Source organism: Lissotriton vulgaris, chromosome 8 (genome assembly GCF_964263255.1).
Source record: "Lissotriton vulgaris chromosome 8, aLisVul1.2, whole genome shotgun sequence".
In the NCBI taxonomy this organism is placed as follows: Eukaryota; Metazoa; Chordata; class Amphibia; order Caudata; family Salamandridae; genus Lissotriton; species Lissotriton vulgaris.
Window position 1 is genome coordinate 1,297,293,686 of NC_141696.1, and position 16,897 is coordinate 1,297,310,582.

Genomic DNA, 16,897 nt, shown 5'->3' on the forward strand with positions numbered 1-16,897 from the left:
GATTTGTCCAGCTGAGGCACATACTTGTTGGCACATCTTGCATCCATTGTGGTTGTGTCCTGTGATGTTGTGTACCTTGGTGAGGGAGAGGCAGAGCTGGGTGTATTAGGCGTAGGGTAATATGCAGAGTCCATGTCCACTGATGTTCTCAGCAAGTGGGGCCATGTACACATAGTAGACAAAGGTACTGATGGACAGTCACTGAGGGACTCAGCATCAGTACTCTGTGTGTTGTACAGTGAAATGTGTTATGCAGAATCATCTGCTCTGCAAGGGAGGAGACAATCCAGTGTGGTGTATTACCTTGCCGCATGCCATAGTGGAGTGTAGCAGCTAGTGTGTTGTGGAACATTGTTTCTGGAAATGAAGCAATGTATATTGTCTATGGATTGGCAGTGTGACCGACTTTGAGGATTGTGTGGATTTTGCTGTGGCGTCTAGGAGGGACCTCTTGATGCTGTTTGTCATGGAGCAGGAGAGAGGACCAAGACAAGGAAACACAAGGAACACGCACTCCCAAGGATGAACCTCCTACTCCACCTACGGGTCAGGTACAAAATTAATCCTACGTCTTTCTCCGTAGGTTCCACCCTTATGTACTCCACCCAGATCACAGGGTTTGTGGAACATGTAGTTTGTGATGACAACAATTGCTCGTGAAGGAAAATCCGACTCATGACTGTAATGACTTGAAGTACAGTGGATTGTAGAAGAAAATGTAGTTTATTCAAAGTAACAACCACAGGGAGATCCAAGGACCAACTCTCACAGTAACTGTTTATCTGTGTACTGCCCCCTGGATTCCACACTCTGGAATCCTGTGAGCACAGAGACCATAGAACATTACATCATTACAAAGATATAACACTGACAATATGTGCTTCTAACGCATTGTTCTGCGGAGGACTGGGAAATCTTCTGATTCATCTTCATCAGATGGGTTTGTCACAGCTGATGGTGTGACCAGTGGGGCAGTCGACACAGTAGGCATAGCCACTTCATGGACTGCAGATGTCGATGGTGTTTGACCTGGGACATGTTCAATGCCCATCAGGTACCGCATAAATGCATTCAGCATTATTTGCTGGCTCTCAAGCACAGCTGTCACATCTCGTTGATAGTCAGCCAATTTAGTGAGGTATTCATCCTGTTTGGCTGTCATTTGCTTGAGGGTGTCCTGTATTTCCTTCAGAGTGCTGGCCACCTCAGAGCTGGCACTTGTGGTGGGCATTAGTCTGTGTCTCTGCTGCATGACTTCTGAAATTTCTGTCATGGCGTCAAACAAAGTGCGTGGTGGTGCTTCAGTGGTGCTACCAGTTTCCGCACTGGCAGGATTTGAGGTTAGGCACCGGAGCACTCCCTCTAGGGTCCCTGCCATGCTCTCAATGCCCTTACGCACCTCCTGTGCCAACTGACTCTGCACATCCACTACACGCTGTTCAAATGTATTTAGTGTGTTTGGCGACTGGTGAGGCACAGATGTTGTGGGAGGTGGCATAGGAGTGCTTCCCTGTTGGCCAACCGGAGATCCCACTGGGCTGCTTTGCCTTCTTGTGGGTGGAGGGGGAGTTTGTAGTGATTGGATTATGTCCTGGATGATTTCTGGGCCCATACTGGTTACACTTTCACCACCCTCATTGTCCGTTTCAAACATGGCTTCCAGCTCCAGATTAGGTGTACCATGGCCTGAAATCAAAAGTAGATGTAGGTTTATGATCATGTCTGACATGTGGTGTACAAATGCACAATTTAGAGTCATCTACCATTTTTGACTTTGCTGTGTTTCAACATGTCAAAGCTCAAGCGACACATCATCACTCATGTGTACAAAAAGTGACATGGCATTAATCATTTGATGGATACGAACTTTACAAAAAAACATGGCACATGGGCAGACAGTGCTTGCACACTTGCAACATTCTACTTGAGTGCATGTCCTGATGTCTGTTTAGTTGGGGTGTATTGGGGACACATTCCAGCACAGTGGGAAGTGCATGTGGCATTTTGCACTCCATCACCAGGGACCCACACACACCATGAACAAACCTCCACGTGGGTATGAAGTCCCTCACCAACTGGATGAGGAGCAGCAGTGTGAAACTGTACTTGGAGATGACACAGGTCATCATCCTCGGACCCACACCCTGAGCCTGGGACTACTCCTGTCGCGCAACCACACTGGGAACAGCAACAACACTCACTGACCATACACGCAACTTACAATACTTCCAGTACTCCTCCCTCTCCATGTCTGAGCAGGTCAACGCCATCTTCCCCTCATGCTACAACTGCTTCCACATGCTATGCAGGATCCACAAGTGGATCCCCACCCCAGACAACAATAACTGTGACACAGGCCCTGAGCACCAGCAGACTGGACTACTGCAATGCACTGTAGGCAGGATTCCCTGAAATGGACCTACTACTACTGCAACACATCCAATGCACTTACGGCTCATTGATTGTCAACGTCCCCCACCGCAGCAACATCATCCCCCAAATGTGAGACCTACACTGGTTCCCCATCAGCAAGTGGATCAGCTTGAAGCTCCACAACCAGACACACAATGCACTCCATTAAGCCAGGCAACCCTACATGTGCAGCAGACTCACCTTCTACACCCCCACACGCCACGTCCACTCCACCAGCCTACCCCTCACCGCTGTCCACCGCATCTGATGACCAACCTCCAGCAGCAGTTCCCTGTCCTACCTCACCGCCAAGACCTTGCACTCCCAGGCCATCTACGGCACACCCAGGACCTACTCCCATTCAGAGGACTCATCAAGACGTATCTCTTTGAGCGTTAGTGGCAGCCCCTTCCCATCAGAGTGGTAGATGCAACATGTGTTTTCACATGCTGAAGGAGTTGTTCCAAGGACACAGAATTCGGTATTCTCTGATTTTGATTACATGCAGCTGTGGTTGATGCAGACTGGGACGTACTGCATTCCTCACTGTTTTTCATGTGTTTAGTTGGTGTAGTCTTAGGTGTGAGAGAGTATGAGTAGTCTGTCATCAGCAATGGATACAATGTTGAGGCTGTGTTTGGTTTCATATGGTGCTGAGGCAGCCCTGTTGATGTTGACAGGGGTCAGACACATAGATGGTCCCTCTTGCATTCAGCACCCCACCAAGAGGTTCAAGGATCAGACTGACAACCTTCGCCTTCAAATGCACTTAATTCCAATGCTGAATTAAAATGCTATCCAGGAGGTCCCAGCACCCGAGGGTTTAGCAATATTTAATAAACTGGGCCTCTGTTAACTCTCCCTTAAAACGTCCTATTGCCTTTTTAACCTGCTAACAGAGGCCCAGTTTATTAAATATTGCTAAACCCTCGGGTGCTGGGACCTCCTGGATAGCATTTTAATTTCTCACCTTCACACCCCTTCACTGCACACTCAGCAAAATACCAGCTCCGCAGTCACCTGGCGTTGAAGCACACCCGGGGCACATTCGGTGCCACTGTGGTGGGCCCGATGATGAAGCATGCCACCGACTAGGTCGGTGGGTGAGGGCTTTCAAAGGAAAACAGTGTTTTTTTCCACATATTGTTACTGCTGACGTACCTGAGTCTCCGAAAATATTTCCCTTAAACTAGCTAGCCTTTATTGATTGATATATATAATACTGGGGATACAGGCTAGCTTATCTAGTCCTCTCTCTCTTGTTGATCTGTATAGGTGTTAGAGGTTTGTCAGCAGTGTAGGCATGTGCAATGTCTGTGGGTCATGTTTGGAAAGGCCTGTTGTCATTCTCAAATGTTTTCCATGTATAAGTGCATGGAGGCTGGCTGAGCTGCATCAGTGAATGACTGTATATCAGTTGCTGCTGGAAATGATTGCATTTGAGACCCAGATGGGCACATTTGGACTTCCCATAGGCGTGGCTTCAGCACACCATGTACATCCGTCTGCTGTGGGCTTGCACAGCGGCTGACATGGAGTAGGCTAATTGCGACTTACAATATTCAGTGATGACGGAACACATGAACACAGGGGTGGTGGCCTTAGTGGTAGTTCATAGACCATATGTGGATTGTGGGCTCAGATGAGAGAACTGAAATGACTTATTATGGAGACCGAAGGGATGAGTGACTGATGTGATAATGCTATGTGTCATCATGGCATGGGAGGGTGGGTAGGGGCCATATTACATAATGTGGCTCATGTGCATATTGCCAAGGTGACTCAGGTACCACTTATGATGACCAGAGCAGTAATACCCACTTCCATGTTAGGTATACAGGCTGGATTTCTGGATCCATGGCAAACATGGCCAACATTCCAGCATGTATTGTCCCACTTACTATTACAAGTGACACCAACACTTCACAGCATTGTGATTGACTCAGAGTAGTGAGCCTGGCTGGCGGATTCCTTTCACGTGACACAAAGGCAGGGTTGCATAGGCTGCAGAGAACTGGGACACATCTTTGAGTCGTGACTTCCCTCAATGTGTTCCAGATTTACAAAACAAACTTGAAACTCAATAGTAAACTTGATACTTTTTTGGTGTTGATAGAATACACTTAGGGCCTTATTTATGAAGGCCTTGCGCCGCCGGTGCGTCACTTTTTACATGGGAAAAAGTGACGCACCGGCGGCGCAAGGCCTTCATAAATAAGGCCCTTAGTACTTTGGGCATTCACATAATGAACTTAGTACTTTTGGTATTCACAGGAGTTAGGATTTTGCCTTTACTCTATCTTAAGTCTGTCTTCAGAGACACTTTAGGCAAAATCGTTACTTCTGTGAATGCCAAAAGTATTAAGTTCATTGTGTGAATGTGAAAAAGTAGTAAGTGCATGCTGTGAATTACTATATAGTAGTAAGATTAGAATTGAGTCTTGAGTTCATTCTGTGAATGGGCCTCTATATGTTTTGCTGCACACACTCACACACACATCCCTGCAACCATGAGACATTGATTGTTCTGTCCTGCATTTGTTAACTCACAGCTCTCCCTCCACAATTGCCAATGTTTGACATTGTGCCCCCATGGACAACAGGTGTGACACTCTTGTACAAAAAGGCACATACATTATACCAAAACATGCCGTGTCATGACATTCCATTTCATTCATTGTTCATACTTGGCATGTTGCAACTGTAGAGTATGTGTTTCACAGCGGAGACTTTAAATACACTGTTCAAAGTTCAGTGAGTACATGGATTGAGTTTCCTTGTCACCACACACCCAGACCTGAAGCATTCAATACCTTTATGAACAACCACAACACACACAATGGAGTCAGATTTGTGAGTGCTGCACACACCATTTATCATAGCCAAAAATTAAGTACACAGCATTGGTTCATAATCTGTGATGTTACCCCATATTTCTCATGATGTACACCTATCCAAATAATAGTTCAGACATTTATCCCCCATGACACTACCAATTGTTATTGTTTGACACATAAATGCACAACATTTTTATTACTCTTTCACATTTGTAAATATTTATTTTTTTCACATAGTGACACATTACCACATGTATGACTTCAATCACAACAAAATTGTGTCACAAAGAAGTAGAATTTGTATATATTATTTTGGAACACATGCATTGCATAGTTGACATTGTGCAGCATACATTGAAATGGTCATTGCATGACACAACGGCTACCATACTGTACGCTGTTTGCATTTGACTGCCTCAGGTACACACTGTGAACAAAGGTTTATTCCTCTTGAACACTGCAAGTATACAATGTCAGGTACCTCCTCACCTTCAACCCTGTATGCCACCTCACCTGCCAGGACATAACTCTGCTACAGACATCACCATCACTGTCACTGACAACTTCTGTGTCACCTGCATGTGGCAGCACGACAATCATCAAAGAGGCATTGTTAACCCATACACTGGTACACTCAGAATGAGCAGGCACTCTAATGTGCCAAGGTTGACCATGTACTACGACAACTACATTATCGTGACCAGGCCCATGGCCATACTCAGCAGCACACCTGTCCTTCGCAACAACACAGGTACACAATGCTTGGCATGCGCCAACCCAGGCAGACTTGCACCATGTTGCAGGGGGTCCAGCTGTGCAGGGGATCAGTGTTTGTGTGCATGGAAAGGACACATTTGTGCATGATGCAGTCATGAACAGATTTTTAACCTTTCTATGTGTCCACTTGAATGCAAAAGAGATATGTTGTTTTTATCATGGAGGGGAGATTACGTTTTAATTCAGGTTTGCATGCCTTACACAGACTCTGTGTATGCATATCTTTGTTGCGCAGCATGATAGTTACATTTTGATGTTCCTATTGTACATTGTCAATTGGACATAGATGTTTCTGGGTATACCCTTAGCAACAGCCCTGGAAGTGCGCTTTCTGACACTTTAATGTGGTAATGATGCATTGACATGATATGTTGTACTATGTTAGATGGCTGTCTGTGGCCTATTATTGTGGGTGTGGCACATTGTGGCACCACTACATGAACAAAATTACATCCTGCCAGCACAGTGGTAGCAGTCCAAGTCATACAAGTGTGACACTCGGTCTGTTGCAGGATGTTGTGTGATTTTCTTTTCAGGAGGGTAGTTATATCTTTGCACCTGCGTGTGGCACTTGTCAGGTGCAGCAGTGGGCTGGGACTTCACTTTGGACATATAGGTTTACTTGCACAGGGGTAGCTGTTTCCCAAATGTAACATGTGCATGTCCGTGGTACAATACATTTTGTAGACCCTGCTTTCCACAACACGTCAGTAATTGAACCACCCACCTTACTTTCTGCACAGCACAACATTACCTTATTTGCACATTTCCCCTTGTAGGGACTTACCCTGTGTGTCTTCCTGTGTCTCTTCCAGTTCCTCATGCAGTGCACTGTCCTGCCCTGAGATTCCAACGACCAACTCCTCTGGGATGACCGCTGCAACCCGCTCCTCAAGGTCATCCAGCTCTTCTTGTTGTGCTGGGCTGCCTCCTCCTGTAAGCCCAGAGTCTTTCCGGTTTTTGGCCATTTTTTCTTTAGTGCGGCGCTTGATATCATTCCACCGTTTTTTTAGGTCAATGACTGTCCGCCTAGATTGGCCCACACTGTTCACCTTGGTCAATATGTCCAGCCAAATGGCCTCTTTTTTGGCTAGTGGCAATTTGGAACTGGCAAACAGCTGGTGCTGGTGGTCTGTTACCTCACTTATCAGTGTATCATTCTCCTCAGCACTGAAATTTGTTTTGCGCTTCCTCTTTCCAAGAGTTTCTCCCTGTGTTGCAGGCTGGGCATCCTGGCTGCCATGTGGCAGGTTTCCTTGGCTGCTGCTCTGTCCTTCAGGCTCCATGGTGGCAATTTTTTCCATTTGCGGGAGAATTAGGTGATAGATGCGCGTGTTTTTGGCGTTTTCCGGATTCTGACGCAACGTAAAAGTGACGCAGCGATGCGTACACGTGCGCCGTTCCGCAAATGCGACTTACGGCATTTTTACCGCACTTGCTTGTCTTTTCGCTACGTCAGGACGGCCGCGTCTGCGTGACTTTTCCCCGCCTTGCGCCTCCGCTTGCGGCACGGTGCGTCATTCCGTAGATATGACGCTTCCGCGCCGCAAGTTTCTGGCGCAGCGTGTCGTACGGAAAAGTGACGCACCCTTGCGTTTCCGCAAGGATGCGTCACTTTTCATAAATGAGGCCCATGGGGCCTCATTTATGAGGCCTTGCGTCAGTTTTGCGCTGCGGATGCGTCACTTTTTGTGACGCATCTGTGGTGTAAAACATGCGCCTTGTTGCGCCATATTTAAAAAGTGACGCATCTAGGTAGATGCGTCACTTTTTAAACCCCTGCGCCACATTATACCTGCGTCAGGTATAATGTATGCAGAGGGGGCGTTCCCCCGCAAAAAGCCTCGTAATAGTGACGCAGTGAAATCTATGAGATTTCACTGCGTCACTTTTAGGATGCGGTTGCGTCAAAATCTTGCGCCTGCCTCACAGCAGGCGTAAGACTGACGCAAGCCCTTTCACATGGGGCACTCCCCATGTGAAAGGACGCATTGCTGGAGATGCGTCGCTTTTGTGACACACTCCAGCAATGCGTCACTTTTGCGCTTACAGATGCATCAGAAATACTGACGTATCTGTAAGTCCTTGCGACATGATGCGTCATACATTAAATATGACGCATCATTGGTGTCGCAAGGAGTGCGCACTGAAAAGTGACGCATCGCTGTTTTCCCGCAGCGATGCGTCACTTTTCATAAATGAGGCCCAGGGCTCTTCTCCCAAGCGAAGCATCCAGGCACTGATCTCTTTTTCTGTCAGTTCGCATTAGCGCCGGGACACCTTTGCTGAGGTAGCTGTGCTAATGCTCATTGATTGATAGCACTATTTTAGTTTGTATTATGCGTTAATACTTAAATTACCGTCATGAACATGTGCTGTAGTATACCACTCTTTAATATAATAATCAATAGATTATGTAAAATCGATTTTTGTAATATAATCTAAGATCAATCCTTCCATATTGGATTTTGTACTTTGCTGTCATTATTTTATACACATGATATTTTGTGTACTGGCTGATGAGCTCTTCGAGAATGTTGCATACGTGTTATGTATTTGCACGCGCGCAGGTGTTGCATTTTGTAGCCAGAAGCAAGGCCTGAAAGGCACGATAGGGCAATGCTCCTTGAAGCTGCTGTAAGTGGAGAGCGACGCTCGACAAAGCCACGTACAATCCTATTTGAAGTTCATTGGATTCTGAAAGAGAGGAGCGAGTGTCATAGAGAAGGCCTGCGCTGCGTCATCCAAACATTAGCAGTGATAAATGTGTTGAAAGCCGCGTGCGAGGAAAAGAGGATTTGTGCTTCTGAGAGACGCCGCCTGACGCAGCTCCAGGCGCTTTGAAACCGAGAGCCGTGACGCTGAAACAAATGTTCCTTGTCCCTCTGAAGGAACAGACCTTGGAAATGCACGAGCGCATAACTCACAAGGGAGAGCAGGGGCCTGGCACAAATACAGACTGTGGAAAGCGTACAGAGAACACCATAACACCATCTTGCGACGGATATTAGAAAGAAATCCTTCTATCAAAAGCGAAGACGCGAGAGCGCGCTTCAAAGGGGAGTCATAACCCGGGCTGAGCTGCATTGATATTCTTTCTGCTCCCTGGCTTAGCTCTCGATGAAAAAAGAAGAGTTAGAAGTTTCAAGTTTAAGAATCTTTAAACGCAAAATGCTTGTAGTTCAGACCTGAAAATCAAATGCAAGATGTAGGGACACAAATCACCGCCCACTTGTTCCATTCCCGCTATTTTTAGGTCTGACACAAATGTAGCTTTAGCTGGCACACAAAATTAAGACTTGACAGAAAAAACGAAAACACTTAAAAATAGGCTTTGGGAGAGCCCTTTCAGGCATTGGTTGTTGAAAGTGCCCTTAACAGACATTTTGGATATGTTCACAGGACACCTAATATGAGTGGCACGGGATGGATCATTTTTCTTTGCTAGCATATTGTCCTGTGCAATGTACCTTTAATGTATGCCTGCCTAAGCAGAGATTCCAATGCGATCCATGGTTAATAATATGTTCATCCTCATTTTTATCTATTCTTCGTGTCCCTTAAGACCACTCTCCTCACCTAACAACTGCAACCCTTGCTGGGCATTGTAAGGGTTGTGGCCCTGGGCCCCCATGCATATATAATGACCACACATACACAGTGGTATAGTATCTCGAACTGGCCCAGGACAAGTGTGCAAGGCCTCTTTTATTGGCAAGGTCACATGACCTGTGGAGGATGGGTTTGGGGTGCGTGTGCAAGCCAGCTCTCTAGTAGTGGCTGGTGGAAATACATTCATTAGGATCACTAGAACATGACCAACCGGTTACTGCATCCCTGCCAAACCTTTATAAAACTAGGACAACAAGTCCACCTTGTGGGAGAGAGCAAACTGACAAAAACAACAACGCCACTGAGTCCATTGAAGATGCTGGCCGTACAGGATACGTGGACAGGTGCAGCTGGTAGCACTAGGCAATGCGGCATGCCTTCGTCATTTTAACTAAGCATGGGCGAATTTTGCGGATCTCGCGTTCGCGAATTTTGTGGATTTGCGAACTCGCAATCCGCAAAATCCGCGAATTCCCGCGAATTTGCGGATTTTTTTTTTGTGTTCGCCCGTGTTTCTGCCAGTTCGCGAGGGTTTTTACAATTTCGCAATTTGCGAACTTACCTGTCGGGTCGCAAGTTTTGCGAACTTGTTGTTTCTACGTGTCCAGCCTGTTTGGGACACTCTTCTTCATCACTGCCACTCTCTGTCACCACTGCCACTCTCTGACTACTCATGCCACCCTCTGGCCCACCCATGTCACCCTCTGTTTCATCACCACACCCTCTGGTTGTCCAGTGTACATTATTTTCGGCAAAGCAAAGCACACCTTCCCTGCCTCAAGTGACCTGAATTAATTTGGGGCTGATTAATGTGTCACAGAATATTTTTTTAGCTGGCACCTGCTTCCTTAGTGCGCCCTGATTAGTGATCTTTTGCACTTGCTAAGTGCTTTCATTGTTGCAAAATTAGTTACAACACCTGCCCTGCCCCAACTGACAATAATGAATTAGGGGCTGATTAATGGATTTTAACTTCCAGCCTGGCTCCTGCTTGTCTCCCTTAGCTGTAATTCAGGACCTTTGTGGCATATGTGTAACTATTCTGAGGTTCAGAGCAGGGTCACATAATAGTTTCAACTGGCAACTGAACTCTGGAGGGGCCCCTCAGGAAGCACTACAGGAAATGGCTACTAATGATGAGCCTGAACTTTTGAACCTGGTAAGTAGTTACTTTCAGTTTTGCTAAGATCGTATTTCTGCAATTTTGCACTTATTCGCGGGGCGCGAACTCACGCAAACAGTGCGAGCAGTGCGAGCAAAATCCGCTGCTCGCGGATTTGCGGATTTTGCGGGAGATTCGCGAATCTCGCGGATTGCGAATTTCCCGAAAATCCGCAAAATCCGCGAGCGGAACGGATTTTCCGCCCATGCTTAATTTTAACCAGACTACTCGGGCACGTATGGCAATGTTAATGAAGTCCGGATTTCTCGATCACCCGTCCAAGTTGTTACAGTATATCTGGGCACTGTAGGTCCTGTCCCACCTGGTCTCACTGTGTGGAAGTCTATTTACAATGTTCGCTGTGAGGGTTCATGTGGAGCAATAGTGAAAATTGCTGTTGACACATCTTCAGAGGTGCCCTGGTTCAGTGTCTATCAATCCTCCAAAGACAGATGACATACCGGCTTCTGTCGAAGATTCTACCTCAGATGCTGCTGTGTTTCCAGCTGCCTGACGATGGTGGAGCAACTACCAGCTTCCTTCTTTCACCAGGATTCCCCTCTCTTACCAGTATTCCCCTCTCATGGGAGTCCCCGAGGTCCTTTTCAACGGGTTTCCACGGGACTGTGTGGACTACGCCGTGTCTCTCCAACACCATGCTGTAGGCCCATGGAGGATTGCTAAAAGCCCCACCTTCAAGTCACTTGCTCCGCCTCACGAGGTACTCCTGCCATCCTGACCCTGGTGCTCCTGCATTGACAGGGTGGCCTTTGGGTTGCCAGACTCCAACCACTACCTTTGTGCTTCCTGTTACCTGCTGGGCAGCTGATGCCAACCTATCTCTCGTGTTGGGATTCCTCTCTCACCGGAAATCCCTGAGGCCCTTACCCCTGGATTGCCAAATTCCAGTGTGGATTGCCCAGATCCTCTTTTAGGTACCATGACCAAAATCACTCAGAAAATAAAAACAGAACCACAACCCAGTCTCATATGCAACCCCAAAGATGGATGGTCCAAATGGTTCAACTTGCTCTCTTCCACAGGCTTCAGGTTCACTTGTCTAACTGATGGTATCTGGGTGGCCAGCCGCTCATGGCTCCAAAGATGCCTCATTGACCTCTGAGGGTTTCTTAGTTACAGTGCTCCACTCTAGATGTCCAAGGCTCCTTAGATGTACTTGGAGATGCACTTGATTTCAATAACACTCACATTTTTTGTTTTGTACTTAGCAGCATGCCAGGTCTCTATTACAACCATTCGCTTCTTCTTTGTCTTCATACTCTAGTGCTGTGGCCTCAGGCCAAACTTTTCTATTCCATATTTATTCTTCCATTTAATTTAAACATATGACCTTGTGCCACTTCTATACTTTCATCTTCTTCAGGACATTGTCTGGGGCCATCATGCTTTACTCTTCTTTCTTTTGACCAGGCCTCTCCCTGTGGCGTGCACTTCACATGGGTCAACCTGGCCACGTCCTACCCCTAGGATTGGGCCTTCTCCTCATCTACTGACCAGAACTCTCGTCATGACCTGATTCTTTTCACAACCTCTCAAAGGTCTTCTTGTTGGGCCGTTCCCAGTCCTTATCTTTATGGGCTTCTCACTGGCCTTCCCATTGACCTCTCACAGGTCTCTTCACTGTCCTCTCATAGTGAGCTTCATTGACCTCTCACAGGTCTTCTACTTCATCGACATCTCACAGATCTCTTCATCAACCTCTCACAGGTCTTCTTCAATTCATTGACCTCTCAACAGTCTGTCTGTTGACTTCTCACAGATCTCTTCCCGACCTCTCACAGGTCTGTTCGCTGACCTCTCACAGGTCTCTTAGTCAACCTCTCACAGGTCTCTTCTTCACTTGAGCATGCCCTCCTTGCCTATCAAGGCTACGCTGTCGTGGCACTCTCTTCACCCTCTACTCAGGCAGGCTTTGCAGAATCTGTCACACCCTGTGACAACCTTGGTCCTCTTAATTGCAGGGCCCTCACTCATGCCCGTGCTGTTCGATCTCCAGACGCAGCCCTCGATGTCTCTCTGACCTCATACCCTTTCTTCATTCTCTGGGGCGCTCTCCACTGATGCCTTGCGCTTCCATACTTCTGACTTGCGCGAGAGCGTATTCACCACAAGGGCCTGTCTTCTTTCCTCTGGGACTTTCCTTGCCAATTGGTGACCTCTACACTCTAACCAAATGCACACTGTCCAGTCTCTGGGTACACACCCATCTCTTGCTGCCTTGACAGGGGTTCTCGATGTGGTGGCACACAGCCTCTTCCCCTTGACCAGTTCATGCCCCTGGGTACTGCCACCACGTCAGCTCTGGGCCACAGACCCCATCTCCATTCGGTGTGCTGGTCTTCCATATACAAGTGGGTAGACTTGGATTTGGCTAACTGCGAAGCTGGCCTTTTCAAACTCACCTTAACCTCCCAAATTACATTCTCCGATCTTCTGATCTATAGGCCACCTGGGGCGGCTGTGGGTTGGGCAGCTGCTCTATTAGAGCAGATTGCTCCATTTTTAATGGAAGCTTCTATGCTCTCCATCCTTGGGGATCTTAATTTGCACCTGGAGGATCGTAGTTGCCCTACTATCCTTAACTTCCTTTCGGACCAAGAAGCTCTTAACCTTCACTTGAGGAACACTGGTTCGACGCACTCAGCGGGCCACCTACTAGATCCGATCCTCACTAACTTTGATCGCATAATTTGTGAACCCGCCTCACCTATTTTATGGTCCGATCATTTTCTCACCCATTTTTATATCTGGGCTCCCAGTCCTAAGAACTTGGTCAAATCAGAAGCATGGTTCAGAAACTGGAAAAAATTAAGTATTAGTGATCTCAATACACAGTTATTACAATCTAGTCTGGACATTACTCCTACTGAACTTAGAATTAGTGACTATAAAACTATTAACACTTGGTTAGCTACTGCTGTACAGACCATAACCCCGCTTACACTTAGTAAACGTACATCCTGTAACCCCCCTGCTCCTTGGTTTAGTGAAAAATTTGGTGAGGAAAAAAGTAAATGTAAAAAATTAGAGAGGTTATGGAGAAGAAACTACAACCCGGCCCATAAGGAAACTTATAAGCATTCGCTCAATGCCTACCATTTGTCCTGCAAAATAGCTAAGGGCAATTTTACCAAAGCTACTATTTTAGCAGCACAGAGCAATTCGGGCACTCTTTTTAAAGTTCTAAAAAATCTGGCAGGGGCTGCCCATCAACCTGAACCACCAATTTTATCCACTATGCAATGTAACCATATAGCCCAATTTTTTTATGAGAAATTAACCAAGATCTATTCTCATTTTAGCAAACATGAGGAGGATACAACTCCTGTAGTTAATACTCCCCCCCCTAATGAGAAAGGTGACAGGGCAATCTCGTGGGAGAATGCATTAACTAGTTGGCAATCCATGGATATGGTGACCTTTGTAGATATACTCAACAGCATTAGGTCAGGCTCACCTCAGGATCCAATCCCTGCGGCCATCCTAAAGCAGTTGGATTCTTCAATCCTGGGTACAATTAGATCTTTATTAAACGCTTTGCTAGAGGAAGCTGTGATACCCGATGACTGGAAGCATGCAAAGATAGTCCCTCTGCTAAAAAAGGCAGATGGTGACCCAGAGATTTTCTCTAATTTTCGACCAATATCATTACTCCCTATCTGTTCGAAAATTCTAGAAAAGCATGCAAATAATCAGTTATCGGATTTTGTCATTAATAATAATCTGCTGCATTCCTCACAGTTAGGATTTAGAAAGGGACAATCTACGGAATCAACCCTACTAGGGGTTACGGAAGTTATCCGTAAGGAATTAGATGGCGGGGGCACGGCGGCACCCATTCTTTTAGATTTGAGTGCCGCTTTTGACACCATCTCCCAAAACACCCTGATTCAGACATTGGAGGACATAGGTGTCAAAGGGAAAGCCTTGAGATGGCTAGAACAATTCCTCCCTCACCTGACTTTTCAGGTCTTCTCCAAAAATAACTCATCTGATATTATGAATTCCATGTATGGGGTACGTCAAGGCTCTATACTGAGCCCACTTTTATTTAATATTTATGTCACCCCACTAGCTAAAATTGCGGAAGACATGGGTCTCATTATTTTTCCTATGCGGACGATACGCAAGTAGTGTTCTCCCTAGCATCCACTGATAAATCCGATACTTCCCCTCTCTGCTCTGGTCTCCTGAGAATGGCCGACTGGCTTTACTCCAATAAACTAAAACTCAATGGAGAAAAAACAGAGCTACTTATCTTTGGTGATCATAAGGATCTCTGGGGTCCTGCTTATTGGCCGACTGAAATCGGCCCAACCCCGGTTGCAGTATCATCGGCTCGCAATCTCGGAATTATACTTGATGATAAATTATCAATGCGTGCACATACCGCAAAAACAGCCTCCACCTGCATTGGAATCCTTAAATGGTTAAGGAAGATACTGTGGCAACTTCCTGAAGGGGCACACAGGATGGTAATACAGGCCCTAATAGGATCTCGACTTGATTATGGAAATATCTTGTTTCTCGGTTCTAATAAAGACACTATTATCCATCTGCAGATTGTGCAGAATGCTGCTGCTTGGCTGCTCCTCCAACTCCCAGGGCGCACGAGCATTTCACAACATCTCAAGAAACTACATTGGCTGAAAACCGCAAACAGAGTGAAATTTAAAGCACTCTGTTACATGTTCAGGATTAATGCCAATGGGGCACCTTCCTATTTATGTAGGCTGGTTCAGAAATATTTACCCTCACAAGCACTTCGGTCCATGAAACAAGCCAAATTTGTTGTCCCCAGATTCAGGCGAGTATGTCTAGGTGGAAGCTCGTTCTCTTATCTGGCCCCAGTTTTGTGGAACTCTCTACCACTTAGATCTTCATCTGGAAGCAAGCTACCTCCAATTCCGGAAGGGAGTCAAAGCTTGGCTTTTTAATCAGTAGCACTTACAATATTTCAGTTCACGCTCACAGATCCAAGGCTCCGGGAAACCCTCAGGGTAGGTGTTGCGCCTTACAAATGTATTAAATAAATAAATAAATATACAGTTCCCAACTGTTTGGTACAGTAGCCACCTATGGCCATTATGTGGAGGCCTCAGCAGTGTTTCACCATTGTTGTTCCGTACCCCCCTCGATGACCAGTCTTGTGCTATCTAGAGTTCTGTGTGCTTAGGAGCCATGTAACACCAGTAACCCAGCCTTTCTTTATTCCTCCAGATATACTGGGTGCAGTGCGGGTGAGCAACCACTAGGTGGCACTGTAGCAATATTTCCTCAGCCCCAGCAGCTTTCCAGACGCTGCAGGCCTCTTGGCTTTCTCTCATTAACATGGCTTCTCTTGATGCCACGAGTCACTTCACCCACCCGTGGGCTGCCTTCCATTAATTCCTTTTACAAGGCCCGGGCGCTGTGTACTAAACTACCACCAGGGAGGTTCCACAGCCTTGCACTGGCTCCACTCTCTCTCTCCTTGTCGGTCCTTTCCCTCACAGGGAGCTAGGCCTGCTGCTGCCAAAACATCTCCTCTTGGGCACCATCAGGCCTCTCCCTTGCCAGCTCCTCTCCATTACCAGCTGAATGCCGGGCTCATCTTGGGCTGCCTCCTCACCCGCGGGCAGGACACCATCACCAATGGCCAGGACTTGACTGCACATGGCGGAGACCTCCCACAGGATAGCGGCATCTCCTCCTGCTGCAAGGTAAGTTTTGTTTTTCACCATCGTGGGCCGTAAGAGGATAATTACAGGCCATTGATGAATCTTAAGGGCGTACTCATCTCTTGCCGCAGCAGGTACTCCTCTTTTCCTTCTTCTGGGGGTATAAAAGCAGGGTTATGGATGCCGGCAACGAGCTCAGGAAGGTTTCACTCTTTCTCCTTCCCTAGGGGCATATGGCGGCCGGCCAAGCAGCATGCAGGCACTTCTTTAATTCGGATTACTGGCATGAACTGGCCCTTACGTGCTTTGAGGGACCAGGAGAGCCTTCACCTTGTTGCGCTGACCTTGCCAGTTCTTTCTCACTGGGTGGCCTGACACCCTCTAGTCACTCAGGGCCCCTTCACAATGCACAGTGC

General features: G+C 46.8%; 1 protein-coding gene across 1 annotated transcript; it reads right to left on the reverse strand.

Moving 5' to 3' along the window:
• Positions 1 to 704: 704 nt before the first annotated feature.
• On the reverse strand, positions 705 to 16,544 carry LOC147698641 (uncharacterized). The gene is made up of 3 exons (XM_086936262.1): positions 16,433 to 16,544; positions 6,814 to 6,960; positions 705 to 1,686 (listed from the first exon to the last, which is right to left on the reverse strand). Exons 1-3 carry the CDS (start codon positions 16,542 to 16,544, stop codon positions 884 to 886), a joined length of 1,062 nt encoding a protein of 353 aa, XP_086792388.1. The 3' UTR covers positions 705 to 883.
• Positions 16,545 to 16,897: the final 353 nt, after the last annotated feature.